The following is a 16,107-nucleotide window of genomic DNA, read 5'->3' on the forward strand; positions in this document are numbered from 1 at the left end:
CCTGTCTCTTAAAAAAAATACAAAATGTTTATGAAGTTTCTGGCTAGGTATGTGCTAATCTATGCCAAATGAAGTAATTGAAGTCTTGATTTTCCAAGAGCTCATAAAAAAAACCTGAGAGGAGATGGCAGGTATGCAGTAAGATTAATAAAGGAGAAACGTGTAATATGTTGTCATATACATGACTTGTTATTGTATTGTATATTTTATACTGGTTTATTTCAGGCATGTTAAGGGCAGTGCTGTCCAACAGAAATATAATGCAAGCCACTTACAGAATTTAAAATTTTCTAGCAACCACATTTAAAAAAGTAATTGGCATTAATTTTAGTCATGTATTTTATTTAACCCAATTACGATCATAGTATGTAGTCCATATGAAAAAGTTTTACAGATTTTTTATATCATAATTTTTGTACTATAAAATATTTATGGTCAAGCATGGTAACTGATGTCTGTAATGCCAGCACTTTAGGAGACCAAGGCAGGAGGAAGTGCTTGAAATCCAATGTATATTTTACACTTAAAACGTATCTGAATTGGAACAATAAATCTTCATCAAAAAATTTATTTTAGGTTCATAACATTTATAGTTAGAAAGTAGATTCACTTACCTGAGTTCTGGACGTGCTTCAATGTTTAATAATGGGATGGTGTAACAGATTTTAAGTCTACATTTATATTAAGTATATATAAATCACATGAAAAGCTTCTCCATCTCACTAGCCTTGTTCCAAGTGCTCATACACCACAGGTGGCTAGTGCTTTTGCCCTGTTAGATAGTATTGGTTTAAGATATTCAACGGTATACAGTTGACCCTTGAACAGTAATGGATTGGAGTGCTAACCCCTGTGCAGTCAAAAATCCATGTATAACTTTTGACTCCCCCCAAATTTAACTATTATTAGTCTATTGTTGACCAGAAGCCTTACTGATAACATAAACAATTAATACATATTTTGTATATGTGTAATATACTTATTTTTTTCTCTAGCTTACTTTATTAGAATAGTTATTAAAAGCATAAGGAAGGGAAAATAGGCAGTTCATTAAGTGGAAGCGGACCAGCATAAGGGTCTTCCTCCTTCTCCTCTTCACGTTGTATAGGCTGAGGAGGAAGAGGAGGGGCTGGTCCTGCTGTCTCAGAGGTGGCAGAGGCGGAAGAGGTGGAAGCAGGAGAGTCAGGCCCGCCTGCTGTAACTTCTGTCGAAAAAGATCTGTGTATAAGTGGACCTGGTCTGTGCCGTTCAAACCTGTGTTGTTCAAGGGTTAAGGCAGTATAACCACATAACAGAACTGCACTTGTACCCCTTAAATTAATATATATGTATAAAAAGAACTGTGTAAGGGAGGAGAGTTTCCAAGAACAGCAGCAGGAGGGAATGAAGGTGCTTGTGGGTGTAGGGCAGTAAGGCCTATAAGGCTACAATCTAAAATCTAGCGGTAAGCCCCTGAGCACAAGGGATTCAGCAAAAACAATAAAATGAAATGCCACATGTTAATCATAGTATGATGACTTTAGAGCATGACTAAAGGCATCACAGCGTATGACTTTAGATCACCAGTGCTTTACATGCTATGTGGGGCAGGAATCCAGGTTTCAAGCAGGGAGGTGCCCAGCTACGAGGGTTTCCCACAGATTTTAAGTACAAGGTTCCACTGCTTAAAAACTTTGGAAAGGTGTGAATCTCTGACTTTCTACCAACTTCGATAATCTCTTCTGAAATGCTGCTGGTTGATTGTCCATCTAATTTAAGTGGCTTGTTGATGAGATGCTCATCATCTTACGATGTTTCTTCCCAGCCCCAAATATTTCTCCATCACTGTTGTTCATTTCATTGGGTACTTTCTTGTGATTTTCCTTCAGATGTCTTCTGCCCTCAGTTTTTTCGGATGAGCTAGTTGTTTTCTTTAAATTCTCCTGATAAAAGTTTCTTTCCCTCCAAGTTTATTTTTATTTTTATTTTACTGTTATTACTATTATTATGGTTATTATTATTGAGATGGAGTTTCACACTGTCACCCAGGCTGGAGTACAGTGGCATGATCTCGTCTCACTGCAACCTCCGCCTCTCGGGTTCAAGAGATTCTCTTGCCTATTCCTCCCGAGTAGCTGGGACTGTGAGCATGTGCTACCACGCCTGGCTAATTGTTTTGTATTTTTAGTAGAGAAGGGGTTTCACCATGTTGGTCAGGCTGGTCCTGAACTCCTGACCTCAAATGATCTGCCCGCCTCGGCCTCCCAAAATGCTAGGATTACAGACGTGAGCCACCACAGTGCCAACCCTATTTTTATTTTTATTTTTTTACTGTTATCTAAAAATGTGATTGCATCCTTCTAGATTTTATTTGATGCAGCAAGATTTCCTGTGGTCATCTGGGGCTGTATTGGTGAAGCTTACGAGTGTATTAGCTGTTTTTTCATCTTCTTCTCTTTCCTGTCATCTAATATTTCAAATAATTATTTAACACAATAAATAGGATCTTGCATATACCTAAAAAAAGGCAACTTGAGAAAGTTTCTACCTTCTGAAATAATCTATGCCTTGATTCTATCACTTAGTATTTTAGTTATTCCTATCAAATACATGACTGTGTTAATTTCTCTTGCCACAAAAATGCAGCAAAGCCACAAACCCACTCCAAACTTTAGTGGGTTAGAACAATTACCGTTTATTATAGCCCACAAGCTCAGGGTTCAGCTGATCTTGGCTTAGCTTGGCTACATTTGATAGAAAACAGTAGAAAATTAGAATTGAATATATGTAGAATATCTCTTGTACCAAAAATGAAGAGGAATAATAGGTTTTGATTGTTCTTTGTCGTATTCTCTGCTGGGTGCTAATCTGTCCTAGCTGTCAAAACCAGTAGAAGTCATACTGGAAAATCATTTATTTGTTACTATCCAATTTCTTTCAGGGAATGCCATTCAAACCGCTATCTCTGAGGAACCCAGTTACCAAGTCCTCCACCTTGTTAGCAACATGGACTGAAATGCACTAATTCTGGAATGAGATTTTAGCAAAGCACCAGCATTTGAGATTTGTTCAAATTGAGCTCTCAAACCGTGTGTGTGTGTGTGTGTGTGTGTGTGTGTGTGTGTGTGTGTGCGCGCGCGCGCGCGCATGTGTTTATTCTAGTACTACCACTATATACCATACAGGTAACTGTATAGCAGGTATATATACAGGTGTATGTGTATATGGGTAGGTATATGTCAACTGTTGAAAAACTAGAAAATACAGACTAAATAATGGAAGGGCTGAAAAACATTAATAGTTGGACTCCTAGTTTGCAGATGCAGTTGGCTGCATTTGATTTAAGGAAAGAACTGACTTTGGAGAAATTTGTGCTTGCATTTCAGGAGAGATTTCTTAAAGAGGAAACTACCAAAGGTTAGTAGATATTAACATCTAGTGATTTCAATTTGAGAAATGCAAATTAGACATTTAAGCTGTGGGTTTGCTTCCCATTTTACTTGCTCTAAAAGTAATTTTTTTTAAAGCCAGTAACAAAGACATGCAAAATAGCACTGCCATGGGGGAAAAATTACTTGAAAATAATATTCAAGATTGAAAAATAAAAAAGCTTGAGATCTAGTACCAGGAACGCCAGCTGGCTTATTATGACAAAAAGCAAGCATGTGCTTTCGAATAACACTCTTGATTAGACTCCAGGCGGGTTTTGAGCCCTTCTGATTATCGAACTAGATGTGGAAGTGACTTATCTTGGTTTTTCTGAGTCAAATGAGATAATGAGTAAAGGCCTTAGTAGACGTTGGATTTTTGCCTGTTAATAACCCTCTTTCTATTTCCATGTTCACAAGGTCAAGGCTGATGAGATATGGCAATATTGAGAGAGTCAGAACAGGATAAAGATCTCAAATACTGTGTGTGTGTGTTTATGTGTATATATATATATATATATTTTTTTTTTTTTTTTCCCTTTGGTGACTGTATGAGACATGTCAGTAAAACTTTAAAGACAAGCCAGGCTTTGTGACTCATGCCTATAATCCCAGCACTTTGGGAGGCCAAGGCAGGCAGATCACTTGAGGTCAGGAGTGGCACCGTGGCAAAAACCCATCTCTACTAAAAAATACAAAAATTAGTCGGGCGTAGTAGTTAATGCCTGTAGTCCCAGCTACTCAAGAGGCTAAGGCACAAGAATCACTTGAACCTGGAAGGCAGAGGTTGCAGTGAGCCGAGATCACCCCACTACACTCCAGCCTGGGCAACTGAGCGAAACTGTCTCAGAAAACAAAACAAAACAAAAGACACACAGAAAAACCGTAAAGACAGAATGAAAGAGACGAACTGTTTTTACATCAAGGTGACCTTGAGAAGAATTAGTCTTACCGATGGAAGAGTACAACATTAGACACACGTATACATGGTATAGTATGTGTGTGGTTTCATATGTTTGTGTGTGTGTATATATATGAAGTTAAAACATTTACCTTTTAGGACTAACTGGACATTGACTAGATTGTAAACTGCTTTTGAGGCTGAATTTGGTTGCCATGCATGCGTAAGGCTCTATTTTTTGTAATTCCAGTTGTATATCCATTTACATCAGTCCTAGCCGCAGATGCCACTCTTTCTGGATACCGCCTAAATGCACGCTTCAGATGTTCGTTGTTAATTTCACGAGTGGTGAATAACAAAGGCTCCTATTGAGGCACCTTTTGATTTCCTACTGGGCACCAGCAGCAAGTGTGATTTACTGGCATTTTCATGAGTGGGTAGGAGTTTTCAGTCAACTTGAGAACATCTATCCTTTGAGTAGAAAAAAAGCTTGGTATTAGGTTGGTGCAAAAGTAATTGCGATTTTTGCACCAACCTAATATCAACAGAGACCATGAAAAACATCAAGGGAGGATAGCTTGTAATTAGAAACCAGATCAACAGTGACCCAAAAAGAATTTCAAGTTTCCAGGAGTGAAACGTGCAGATTACTCCTTTGAAAGGAATTGTTTTTTCTCCCATTCACTTTTACGGCAAATCATTTTTAGGCTGACACTCAAGCTCTGAAATAATTGTGCAGCAGATAGTGGCTGTGAATAGATGTGGCAGCTCTCCACAAGGGTAAATAGAAACCACGTGCAGTTTCAGTCATCACATTTTATTTTTCTTTTTTACTAGCTTCTCTATTTTTGCCCACCACAGATACATGCACACACACACAGGGGCACAGCCTCGGAAAATTGCAATTTTCCATTTTAATTTGAGAGACAGCCCGGTCACATTAACAGAACCTTGACGGAATCAGTTGAATTCCCTTCTCTGTCTCTGTAACCCCATGGCCTTGGACATATCCTTACCCGGCGCCTTTTCCTCCCTCTTAGGGTCCACTTATGTGATTCTGATTTTAATTTCAGTTCTCAGTTAGTGATGAAATGAGCAACTGCAGATGTCCCGCTTCCACTGGAAATACTTTTCTTTGGCGTTTAAAAGAAAACCCTACAGATGAATTATTCCCTTGAAAGGGGTTCACTCAGATTTTCTAGATTATGATTCTAGAAAACAGTTCTTTACATTTGACAATGGAGAATTTAAATGTTTTAATAGGAAAATGTAAAGCACTCTTGTGGGGTATAGTTGAATTATGCCCAGGTTAAGGGAATCCAGTATTTATGTCAGGAAACCATGGATGTGGTAGAAATAGTATCGCTGCAAAGCTGGGCACAGTGGCTCATGCCTGTAATCCCAACATTTTGGGAGGCCAAGGCAGGAAGATCACTCGAGGCCAAGAGTTCGAGACCAGCCTGGCCAACATGGTGAAACCCCGTCTCTACTAAAAATTCAAAAATTATCTGGGCGTGGTGTCACAGGCCTGTAATCCCAGCTACTCGGGAGGCTGAGGCAGGAGAATAGCTTGAACTCAGGAGGTGGAGAGGTTGCAGTGAGCCAAGATCACGCCACCGCACTCCAGCCTGGGTGATGGAGTGAGACAGTGTATCCAAAAAAAAAAATGAGATTATGCAAGAATCTGACTCTAAGAAGTTCGAACTGATTAAAAAGTACCAAATACTTCATTATATGAGGCCAGCTGTTTAGACTAGTGAGAGCAGTTAGTTCAAATGCAGAAAACAGATGGCTTTCATTAGCCAGAAACCTTAAAATTACATAAATCCACGATGCAACTAAGCTATGGATCTGTGCCCCCTCCTTGCCAAGCAGGACCTTTCAGCTAGCAAAACAGAGAGCTCCTTGTTCGCTCTTCCCTCCTAGATGGGACCCTGTTGGGGAGGAATGCTGCCAAGCCTGCTCATAAGGAATTTTGATCTCCTAGATGATAACAGAGAGAAACTTTTTGGAGAAAGGGAACACCCTGTTTGAAAGGGCAACAAGAGAACTTGTTCAAGAAGGTGGCTTTGCATTCAATTGAAAATTGCAGCAACTGTAGCTATGCATAGGGTTTCCAGGTTCACCTCTGCAGACTGATCCAGATTAGGTAGATATGTTTATATTTGTTTATGTTATCCCCTTAAGGCTCTTTTAAAGCCGTTTCTAAAAATTCCTTCGGAAAGTCCATTTCACTTCAGTATTCTTTGTATTGTGGCTCAAAAATATTTTTTTTCCGGTAACAAAAGTATTTTTTTTCTGTTTTTAAGAGTTGCAGCATTTTTAAGTTTGATGTATACGTCTCTGTAGTTCAGAGCACTCGGTAAACACCCTCTTGCTTTTGAGGCAATTTGTCAATGCTTCATTGTTTTTAGCTGGTTATTTTGTTCATTGTCAGGAACACTGTTTTCCCATGGGAAAGCATCTCCAGTTTTATGATGTCAGTGGAAAGTCATTCGGTGTACAAGAATTACCTTCATATTCAGTCTTAGAAATGCATAGACCACGAATGAGAAATGCATAGACCACCAATGGCCAGTTATATCACAATTCTCATCTTTTAGATGTTGTCTTAGATATTTTGCAAAGTAACCTTAACTCACCTTAGAATAGTGTTAAGACATAAATAGAACTAAAAGGTAGTAGTTAAGTGGTTATAGTTCCCATCTACTAAGGTATTTATATTTCTTTTCTTTTAGAAAAGAAAGATGTTTAAAAACATTAGGAATAATTATCTTTAGGATGACTTTGTAAGACAGTGCTTTTTTACTGGCAGCAAATATCTTACTCAAAGATTTCAATTTTAAGAGTGTCCTTATTAACAGATTCTGAATAGGACCCTGTGTATGATTTATTAAGTCATTTCTTTGAGGCTTCATTCAGGAAAACGTAGCTAACCCTTGGATGACAATGGTTTAATATGGCCATATTTCCTTCTGGCTGAATGCCAGGGAGTGGCTGCGCTTAGCAACCAGGCTTTGTTTCATAAATGGGTTATTTGATGCAAGTGAGGATGCGTGGGTTGTTTGTCTTGTTTTAATGAAGGGGGACAGGAATATGTAGTGAAAGCATGGAATTGTTTGCAGATGGGCTTCAGTAAGAATAGGAAGGCGTCTGGTTCAATTTGTATCTCCAAGCTAATTGCTCTGATTTCCATATACACACCTGGTGTTGGTTCGGGAAAAAATCGTGCTTGAGAAACATGGCTTTTGTGAGTTGATATTTATTTGTGAAGGGCTCTTGTAATGTCAAATGTAAAAAGATCTATATGTACAACCAATTTTACAATTTCTAATTCAACAGCTTACCCTAATTATTGAGGATTCGCAGTTTAAATTATTAAACGATCTCCACTTGAAGAAAATAGAGCATGTTAATCATCACGATTCTCCAAACATTTATTTTTAAAGTTAATATTAAATCTCATTTGGTGGAAAACCTGAAAGGAACTGAAGCATGTATTTTCTAGTCTAAACTCTCATTATTAAATATTAAAATGAAGACAACATGAGACAAATAATCAAGTTATTTGAAAAAAAGTTTTAAAAATTACCACTTTTTGGTAGTCAGCATACACACATATGCCAACAGATGGCACTAAAAAGTGATGAGAACGTGAGACAATTATAGGGTCATAATCAATTTATTTGAAAAAAATGTTTAAAAAATTACCACTTTTTGATAGCATACACACATATGCCAACAGATGACATTAAAATATCTGTAAAGTGAAGAAGCAGGGAGGATGACAAAATGAAGAATAGAAGAAATCAAAGGAAGTTAAATCAAAAGAGGAAAACAAAAATGAAGAAGCATTTACTTGGTTTGTCAGGTAGGGTGACACATTGTATTTTGCCAAAAACTTTCCTGGTTTTAGCACCAGATGTCTCAGAACATGGCAGCTGACCTCCCTCACAGTGAGTGATCCCAGAGAGCAGTGAAGAATTGTGATGCCTTTCATGACCTTGTTTTGGATGTTACACATCATCATGCCCTTCATGACCTTTCTGGTAGCAAAGGGTTTGTTTTTAAGAGTTGCAGCATCTTTAAGTCTAATATGTACATGTTCGGAAGTTACAGCGTCATCATTTCTGCCATACTCCATTTGTTGCACAGACAGACCCTGATACATTGTGGGATTGCCCAAGGTCCATGAATAGCAGGAGGCCGGCATTACTGGGGGCCTTCTTGGAGGCTGGCTACCCTGGGGAGAGAAATTGTCAATTAAATGCTCCTTGTGGGAAGGAAATGGAATCAAGGGCATTTGTATTGACAAGAAGGTAGAACGCTTTCCTTAGACATTGTAATGAACAGATTGTGGATAAACAAAAGTACAGAGAGAGTTTGAGGCAGAGAGGAGGAGATTGATTCAACAGCATATTTACCAGCTACGGTAAAGGCTCATTAATGTCTCTGTACAGTTACCAACGTGCTGCAAAGACTGGAAATCTTCGGGACAGGAATGAATTCGGAAGGTGAACAGAATAAAGTACTGTAGGAACAATGGCGATTCCATTAGTGGATTGTACGTTCCTTAAGGTCAGGGCCCTCCATGGCATCTAATATAGGGCCTTATCCACAGGTACCTGATTATTATTTGACTTTCTTTAATGTGTTTGCAGTGTTAGTATCTGTACTACTTATTTCAGTAAGATTGGCAACATTTGCATTTTGATTTTCCTCTTAATCCCTCAGGAAAGCTGTGAAATTTAAATTTATAGAGCATTCTACTTAGCTTGCTGCTCTGCATCTGTCAGGGAATGAGACCCTCAGTTTCGTGGAAGTCACAGGAAGTGGCAAGGGGCTCAGATGGAGGAGTTGAGGGGTCCTAGCTATTTCTGCAATTGATCTGGATATTTTGGCATCGGCTGCTTTTACTTAACCATCTGGCAATGTCGAGGCAGAATTTCGTTAAATATTGGAAAAGTTACTTGAAAACATGCTTCTAGAGATTTTGCCAGCAGCTTTTGCACTCATGACTTGGTTCAGTCTAAGACCTGTTTTGTTTCTTTGTTGTGAGGACTTAAGTCCTCTGTTGAGTTTTGATGAAATATGTGTATAAATGACTAAAATGGCCAGATGTATCCTATTTTACATTTATGTGGGAAGAAATGTTTGGAAACTATTTCACGTCTTTAACCAAAAATTTCTCAGTGCAATTTTAGTTGGTGTTTTTCCTCCTGTGGACCGTTTTTAGGAATGATACAAGTTATCGTGGAATCACCCAGTTCTTGAGTGTGAACGAATGGCTTCGGTTGGAAGTTAATTCTTCTTGGCATGGATGTCTCATATTTCCCCATTTAACAAAGAAGGGCCTATCATGATTAATATGCCTTCTAATTGGTTTAAGTAACACCTTTACTCCTGTGGATACATTTTTCATTTCTTGCTGAATTTTTTTTTCTTTTTGAGATACCAGAACCTGTTAAGTGACAAAATACAGGTATTTCAGGACTTCCATTTTTTCTTTTAAAAATAGTTTTGTAAAGGTAATGCCTGTATACAGAAGGGTTTGAAAATGCAGAAGGCACCCTTTTTCATGAAGTTTGTGAAGTGGTCTGTTGCCTGCAATGGTAATAGGACTGCTTACTTACTACCCAGCAGGCGCTATGCAGAGCTCTGAATGAGAAAATGTTGGCTCCTTGCAGATGGTTGGGAGTGGAGACACCAGCACCCTTAACAGACTTCTTAAGAGTTGAGAGAGTGATAACCAGAGAATATTCTGGGGAAAATCAGGTGGGATCGCCAGCGTACTCAGTTATTTTTGTGGATGGTGATTTCTACAGTGGATTTTTCTGTTCAAAATCATAATGCAGTCACTTTTTAACTACCAATGCCATGCTTGCTCTCAGTGCTGAGAGGTGGCACACAATATTACTTTCAGGCTTGGTCATCAGGCAGGACCTGGCAGGCATTGTGCTCTGTGTGAGTCAGTGGAGTTTATTATGAGAATGCGGTAGCCTCCACAGTGATTATATTTATTGTAGAAAAACATGTTATTTGGTTGTCAGAACCTTTCAGCAGGTACCAAAAAATCTCATATGGGAAAATGTTTAGATTTTTCATGAATAAATTCCTTTCGGTATTGGTAATTTCCTTCTCTGTTTCAGTGTAAAAGAAGGCACTATCTTATAGGCGGCTAGAAATGTCTGTAGCATACATAACACTTAATCTAAAGGAGTGTTGAAGACCGGACTGATTCCTAATTAAGAATAAACAAGAATGAGCTCTTTTTGATCCCTGTTCTTCCCCCCAGCTTCTGCCTTGGAGGTATGGATTCTATAACTAACTGAAGCTTCTTCTTTCAGGTACCCACTGATGGCAATGCTGGCCTGCTGGCTGAACCCCAGATTGCCATGTTCTGTGGCAGACTGAACATGCACATGAATGTCCAGAATGGGAAGTGGGATTCAGATCCATCAGGGACCAAAACCTGCATTGATACCAAGGAAGGCATCCTGCAGTATTGCCAAGAAGTAAGTCCTGTCTGGTGGCTAGCAGTTCACGTTGGATCACATGCACTTGTTTTCAGAAAATTTAACTTAATATGTTTTGCATCAGTATTTTAACCCTACAGTAAAAATCTTGGTTCCTAATGATTCGCCATACCATTAATATATTTATTTGCATTACCCTATGATATACATATAAATGTTTTTAAAATTATGATGTCATATTATGACCATCACTAAGCAGTAAAGTTTAAGACGTCTCAGCACTTTTTTTTTTCCTCACTCTGTCGCCCGGGTTGGAGTGCAGTGGCATGATTATGGCTCACTGCAGCCTTGCTTGACCTCCTGGGCTCAAGCAGTCCTCCCATCTCAGCCTCTGAGTAGCTGGACTATAGGCACATGCCACCAGGCCTGACTGATTTTTTAAATTTTTTTTTTTTTTGAGACGGAGTCTCGCTCTATCACCCAGGCTGGAGTGCAGTGGCCGGATCTCAGCTCACTGCAAGCTCCGCCTCCCGGGATCAGGCCATTCTCCTGCCTCAGCCTCCCGAGTAACTGGGACTACAGGCGCCTGCCACATCGCCCGGCTAGTTTTTTTGTATTTTTTTAGTAGAGATGGGGTTTCACTGTGTTAGCCAGGATGGTCTCGATCTCCTGACCTCGTGATCCGCCCGTCTCGGCCTCCCAAAGTGCTGGGATTACAGGCTTGAGCCACCGCCCCCGGCCTGCTCCTTTCTTATTCAATTTAAAATAGCTGGAGTTCCAGGCATTTTATCTCACACTTCTTAGATAGTTATCTCTTCTAGGACATGTGTCTGCATCTTAAGAACATTGGAAGTAATTACTCTTATGCTTGTTGGCAAAGCAAAATTCTTGACACTCATTATAAACAGCAGATAGTCTGGCAACATTTTATTTTGTTGTAATCCTTTTTGTACTAGAAATTTTTCTTTAGCTTACTTGGATAATGAATTTTTGTTGTTTAATTAATGTTACTATTCTGTCGAGATCCTTTTATTTTAAATTATAAATACTAAAATTATTATTATTAAAAGGTTTAATTTGTTTTGATAGCACTCTGTTTAAGAAAGGACAATCTCTAATTACTAATAGGTGTTTTGAGAAGCAAAAATCATCTGCATTATCACAATATATTACATATTAAGTAATTTTTATCTTGAAAGGAGTATGAACCATGATGTGAAATGATGGATAGTGGAAATCACTAATGCTTAAGTTCATTATATGTTTGGTTTTTTTTTTGTTTGTTTGTTTGAGATGACGTCTTGCTCTGTCGCCCAGGCTGGAGTGCAGTGGTGCAATCTCAGCTCACTGCACCCTCCATCTCCCGGGTATAAGTGATTCTCCTGCCTCAGCCTCCTGAGTAGCTGGGACTATAGGCACCAGCCGCCATGCCCAGCTAAATATTTTTGTATTTTTAGTAGAGACAGGGTTTCACCATATTGGCCAGGCTGGTCTCGAACTACTGACGTTGTGATCTACCCACCTCGGCCTCCCAAAGTGCTGGGATTACAGGCATGAACTACCGCATATGGCCCATGATATTTACTTTTACAAGAACATTCTGTGCGCTGATTTACTAAGTATGGATTGATAATAAATCAGCTTTTGCCTGGGTATGACTTTTATAAAGTATCAATTTTAGAAATAATATTCACATTCTGCTGAAGAGTTCTTGTAGTACAATTATGTAGATAAGTTATAAATGTTATAAATCGGAACTCTGTGCATACTTACATGTTTTTGATACCATTTTATTTTTTTGGATATATGCATACAGATTATGTATTCTGAGTGTTAAACTTTTTTTAAAGGCTAGAATTAAAATTTAGTTTATGACATTGACCAGATTGTCCTTTTCTGGTGAATCGACTCTTTTGATGCATGTGTCATAGTTTGCATGTAAGTTTTTCCTCCCTTAGTTTCACGTATGAATAACCAGATGTTTTCACATTTGTATGGTGGCCATACAAAAATGACTCTTCTTGACCCCAGGAACACCCCACTTTTCCCGTTTCACGTAGAGATCTTACTAATGGCTGGATAACTTTACTTTCTGTCTCAGCCTGTTGTTTGTCCCAGGGGTGTAATAGTCTGTTCTCACATTGCTGTAATAAACTTCCTGAGACTGGGTAATGTATAAATAAAAGAGGTTTAATTGGTTCACGGTTCTGAAGGCTGTACGGGAAGCATGGCTGGGGAGGCCTCAGGAAACTTACAATCATGGCAGGCAGTGAAGGGGAGGCAGACACATGTTCACATGGCTGGAGCAAGAAAGAGAAAGAGTGTGAAGGGAGAGGTGCTACACACTTTCAAACACCCAGATCTCATGAGAACACTGTCATGGGACAGCACTTGAGGGATGGTGCTTAACCATTAAAACCACCCGCATGATCCAGTCCCTTCCCACCAGACCCCACCTCCAACACTGGGAATTACAATTCGACTTGAGATTTGGGTAGGGACACAGAGCCAAACTGTATCAAAGGGTTAAGCGCAGAGTGTTTCTTCCCAGTTCTGGAGTTTACCAGATTGTTGGTGGCCACCGTGAGTGGAGAGAATTAGCCCTTCGCTGTCGCCTTCCTCTTGCAATTCTGGTATTATCTATCCTCTGCCTACCACCCACCCACGGAAGTCTTGTTGGATGTTATACACCAGCCAGATTCTTCAACATTAGGCGCCATAAGTAAGAAAGGTCCAAAACATCATATTTTTTGAGCCATTTTAATGGATTTGGGCTTTATTTTGTAGCAACAGGAAGTCACTAGACTTTATTTATTTTTATTTTATTTTTGAGATGGAGTCTTGCTCTTGTTGCCCAGGCTGGAGTACAGTGGCACAATTTCAGTTCACTGCAACCTCCACCTCCTGGGTTCAAACGATTCTCCTGCCTCAGCCTCCCAAGCAGCTGAGATTATAGGCACCTGCCACCACGCCCAGGATTTTTTTTTATTTTTAGTAGAGGCAGGGTTTTGCCATGTTGGCCAGGCTAGTCTTGAACTCCTGACCTTATGATCCACCCTCCTCGGCCTCCCAGAGTACTGGGATTACAGGCGTGAGCCACTGCACCCGGCCTAGACTTGCACTCATTTTACCCACTCAGTGACACCTGTGGACAAGAACCCAAGGAAAGCACCTTGGGGAATTGCAACATTGAAGGCAAACAGAGATTCCCCATGACGGAGATGAGCAGCGACCAGAGAGATAGGGTAGGAAGTAGGAGGTGAAACATGCTGGAAGTCAAGCTATATAAATTTCTAAATGAGGGGAAGGGTAAGAGTGCAAGCATGATGCAAACAGAAAGCAGTTGAAGTGTAGTTTTTGACAAGGTAAAATCATGTCTGTCATGCAGACTGAACACATGTCAAATATTTTATTCAATTCTTTAATGAGATGAACTGTAAGATGTGAAAACTGGTTCATTTTGACTTGGAGAGATTTAAAATTCCTTCCCCAGCATACTTGATTTGCATGGCTATGAACAGGAATCATCTGGAATTATCTGGAATATCGTCAAATTATTTGCATGATACAGAAACACTTGCATTGCTGTGAGGGTCTGCAGTATGCATGTTTACAAAACTGTAAGGGTGCGAAATAGCTTGTAAGGATGTAAGTAGTAAGGGTGTAAGAGTTTTAAGGGTGTAAGTCGTAAAATAGCTTCTTTAGTAGCAAGTCAACCGGAGGAGCATGCTGTAGAATCAGATAATCTTTTCCCCACCACCCTCAGGGTCTGAAAGACAACACCTGCATTTCACTGCTGGGACACCCAGGAATCTCTTTTGCTCATATCTTGTTTTTGGGCATTTGTGTGTGTGTGTGACAAAACATTGTTAGGATCTGGCAAATAAAAGGTCATTGTTGACCCTGTGGAATAGCATGGGGAGAAGTTAAATTACAGTCCCTTGCAGGAAAAACAACGTGAGTCAGTGGTGAAGTCAGCTGTGGACTCCTGGAGGAAAGACCTAGAGGCAAAAAGCTTGAGGTCATTCAAGACTAAAGGAAAGACTTTGTGATTTTGCTTTTTAAGTGGAAGGAATTTGGGCCAAAGAAAGCTTAAACTAAACTGTGGGAAGGACTGATATCCATCCTAAGCACTAGCCGCAGGTATCTCTAAGAACTAGGTTTTGGCCGAGCTCTGTGGCTCAAACCTGTAGTCCCAGCGCTTTTGAGTGAGAGGATCACTTGGGCCCAGGAGTACAAGGTCACAGTAAGCTATAACCGTAGTACTCAGTTCTGTAAGAACTAGGGAGAAAGGAGATCCAGTGGATATGTGATTGGCTGGGTCGTGGAAAGGGGAGGGAACTTCTCCTTTTCTGAGAAAGACTGGGGAGATAATAGGCAGTTTCTTTTGCCAGGTGATAAAAACCCCCTAAACAATTTGTATTTTATATATGGAGACTATTTTCTCCCATTGATGGGAAGGATTGTAGTGCAGGGGATGCTTACACAATTTCTTAAAAATGCACACAGAAATGAGATCCGCAGGTGCTGGAACCGAGAGTCAGTACTGCCTAGAATTTCCCCATTACGGTCTCTTTTGTTTCTCCTTACCTTCCTGCTGTGTGTTTGCTCCTTTTCTTCTGCTAAGATGGGCGTCCTCCAGGAGACCAGGGACGTTGGTAGCCACTCCCTCTGATACTGTTAGTCCCAGTTTGGCATCCCAGCTTTGTTCTGCCCATGGGCATTATCAGGGAGTGCTTCTGGTTGGCACTGCTTTGAGTTACGCATCCGCCCTTGGAGCCGCCACCATATCTGCAGGGACTCAGTATCAGGACTGGCCCATCTTGGCCTTGTGGGTGTGGCCATGTGATGTGGGGAGAGGAGCTGTTACCAGAAGAGTGATGAAGAATGGCATGGGCAAAATAGAAGAATGACCCCAGTGCTGCAACACAGTGGGTATGGATTAGAAAAGGCTTGTAGGCTGGACAGGGCGAGGTGAGAGAGTGCATCATGCATTAGGATTTTAAGTGGCTTTTTGGGGAGTATTGAGCAGGCGTCAGGGAGATAAGTTCACTCAAGTTTTAGACAGTGTTGACATTTTCTATCAAATTGTGCATCTTGAATTCTCTAGAACATTCTTTATAGATATTTCACGATCTTCCTGCCACTTTCCACATTGTAGCTATTCTGGTGTTTTTCTTTTATAATTAGAAATAATGAATAGTTCTCATTTGTAGGCTTGGATTTTCGTGTGTGTGTTGGAGAGTGTTCATTTTGCCTTTCTTTTTTTAACTTCATGTTTTTATTTTTTAAACAGTATTGATGGATTCATTGCTAGGAATGG

At 39.9% G+C, this 16,107-nt stretch overlaps 1 protein-coding gene across 6 annotated transcripts in view; it reads left to right on the forward strand.

Moving 5' to 3' along the window:
- APP (amyloid beta precursor protein) overlaps window positions 1-16,107 on the forward strand; it is a 286,842-nt gene that overhangs the window by 52,339 nt on the left and 218,396 nt on the right. For all 6 annotated transcript variants that reach the window (XM_010383436.2, XM_010383438.2, XM_010383440.2 and 3 more), the window contains exon 2: window positions 10,656-10,823. In XM_010383436.2, the coding sequence (XP_010381738.1) occupies window positions 10,656-10,823 (168 nt within the window). The remainder of the gene's footprint in view (window positions 1-10,655; window positions 10,824-16,107) is intronic.

This window comes from Rhinopithecus roxellana, chromosome 13 (genome assembly GCF_007565055.1).
Source record: "Rhinopithecus roxellana isolate Shanxi Qingling chromosome 13, ASM756505v1, whole genome shotgun sequence".
NCBI classification, from domain to species: domain Eukaryota; kingdom Metazoa; phylum Chordata; class Mammalia; order Primates; family Cercopithecidae; genus Rhinopithecus; species Rhinopithecus roxellana.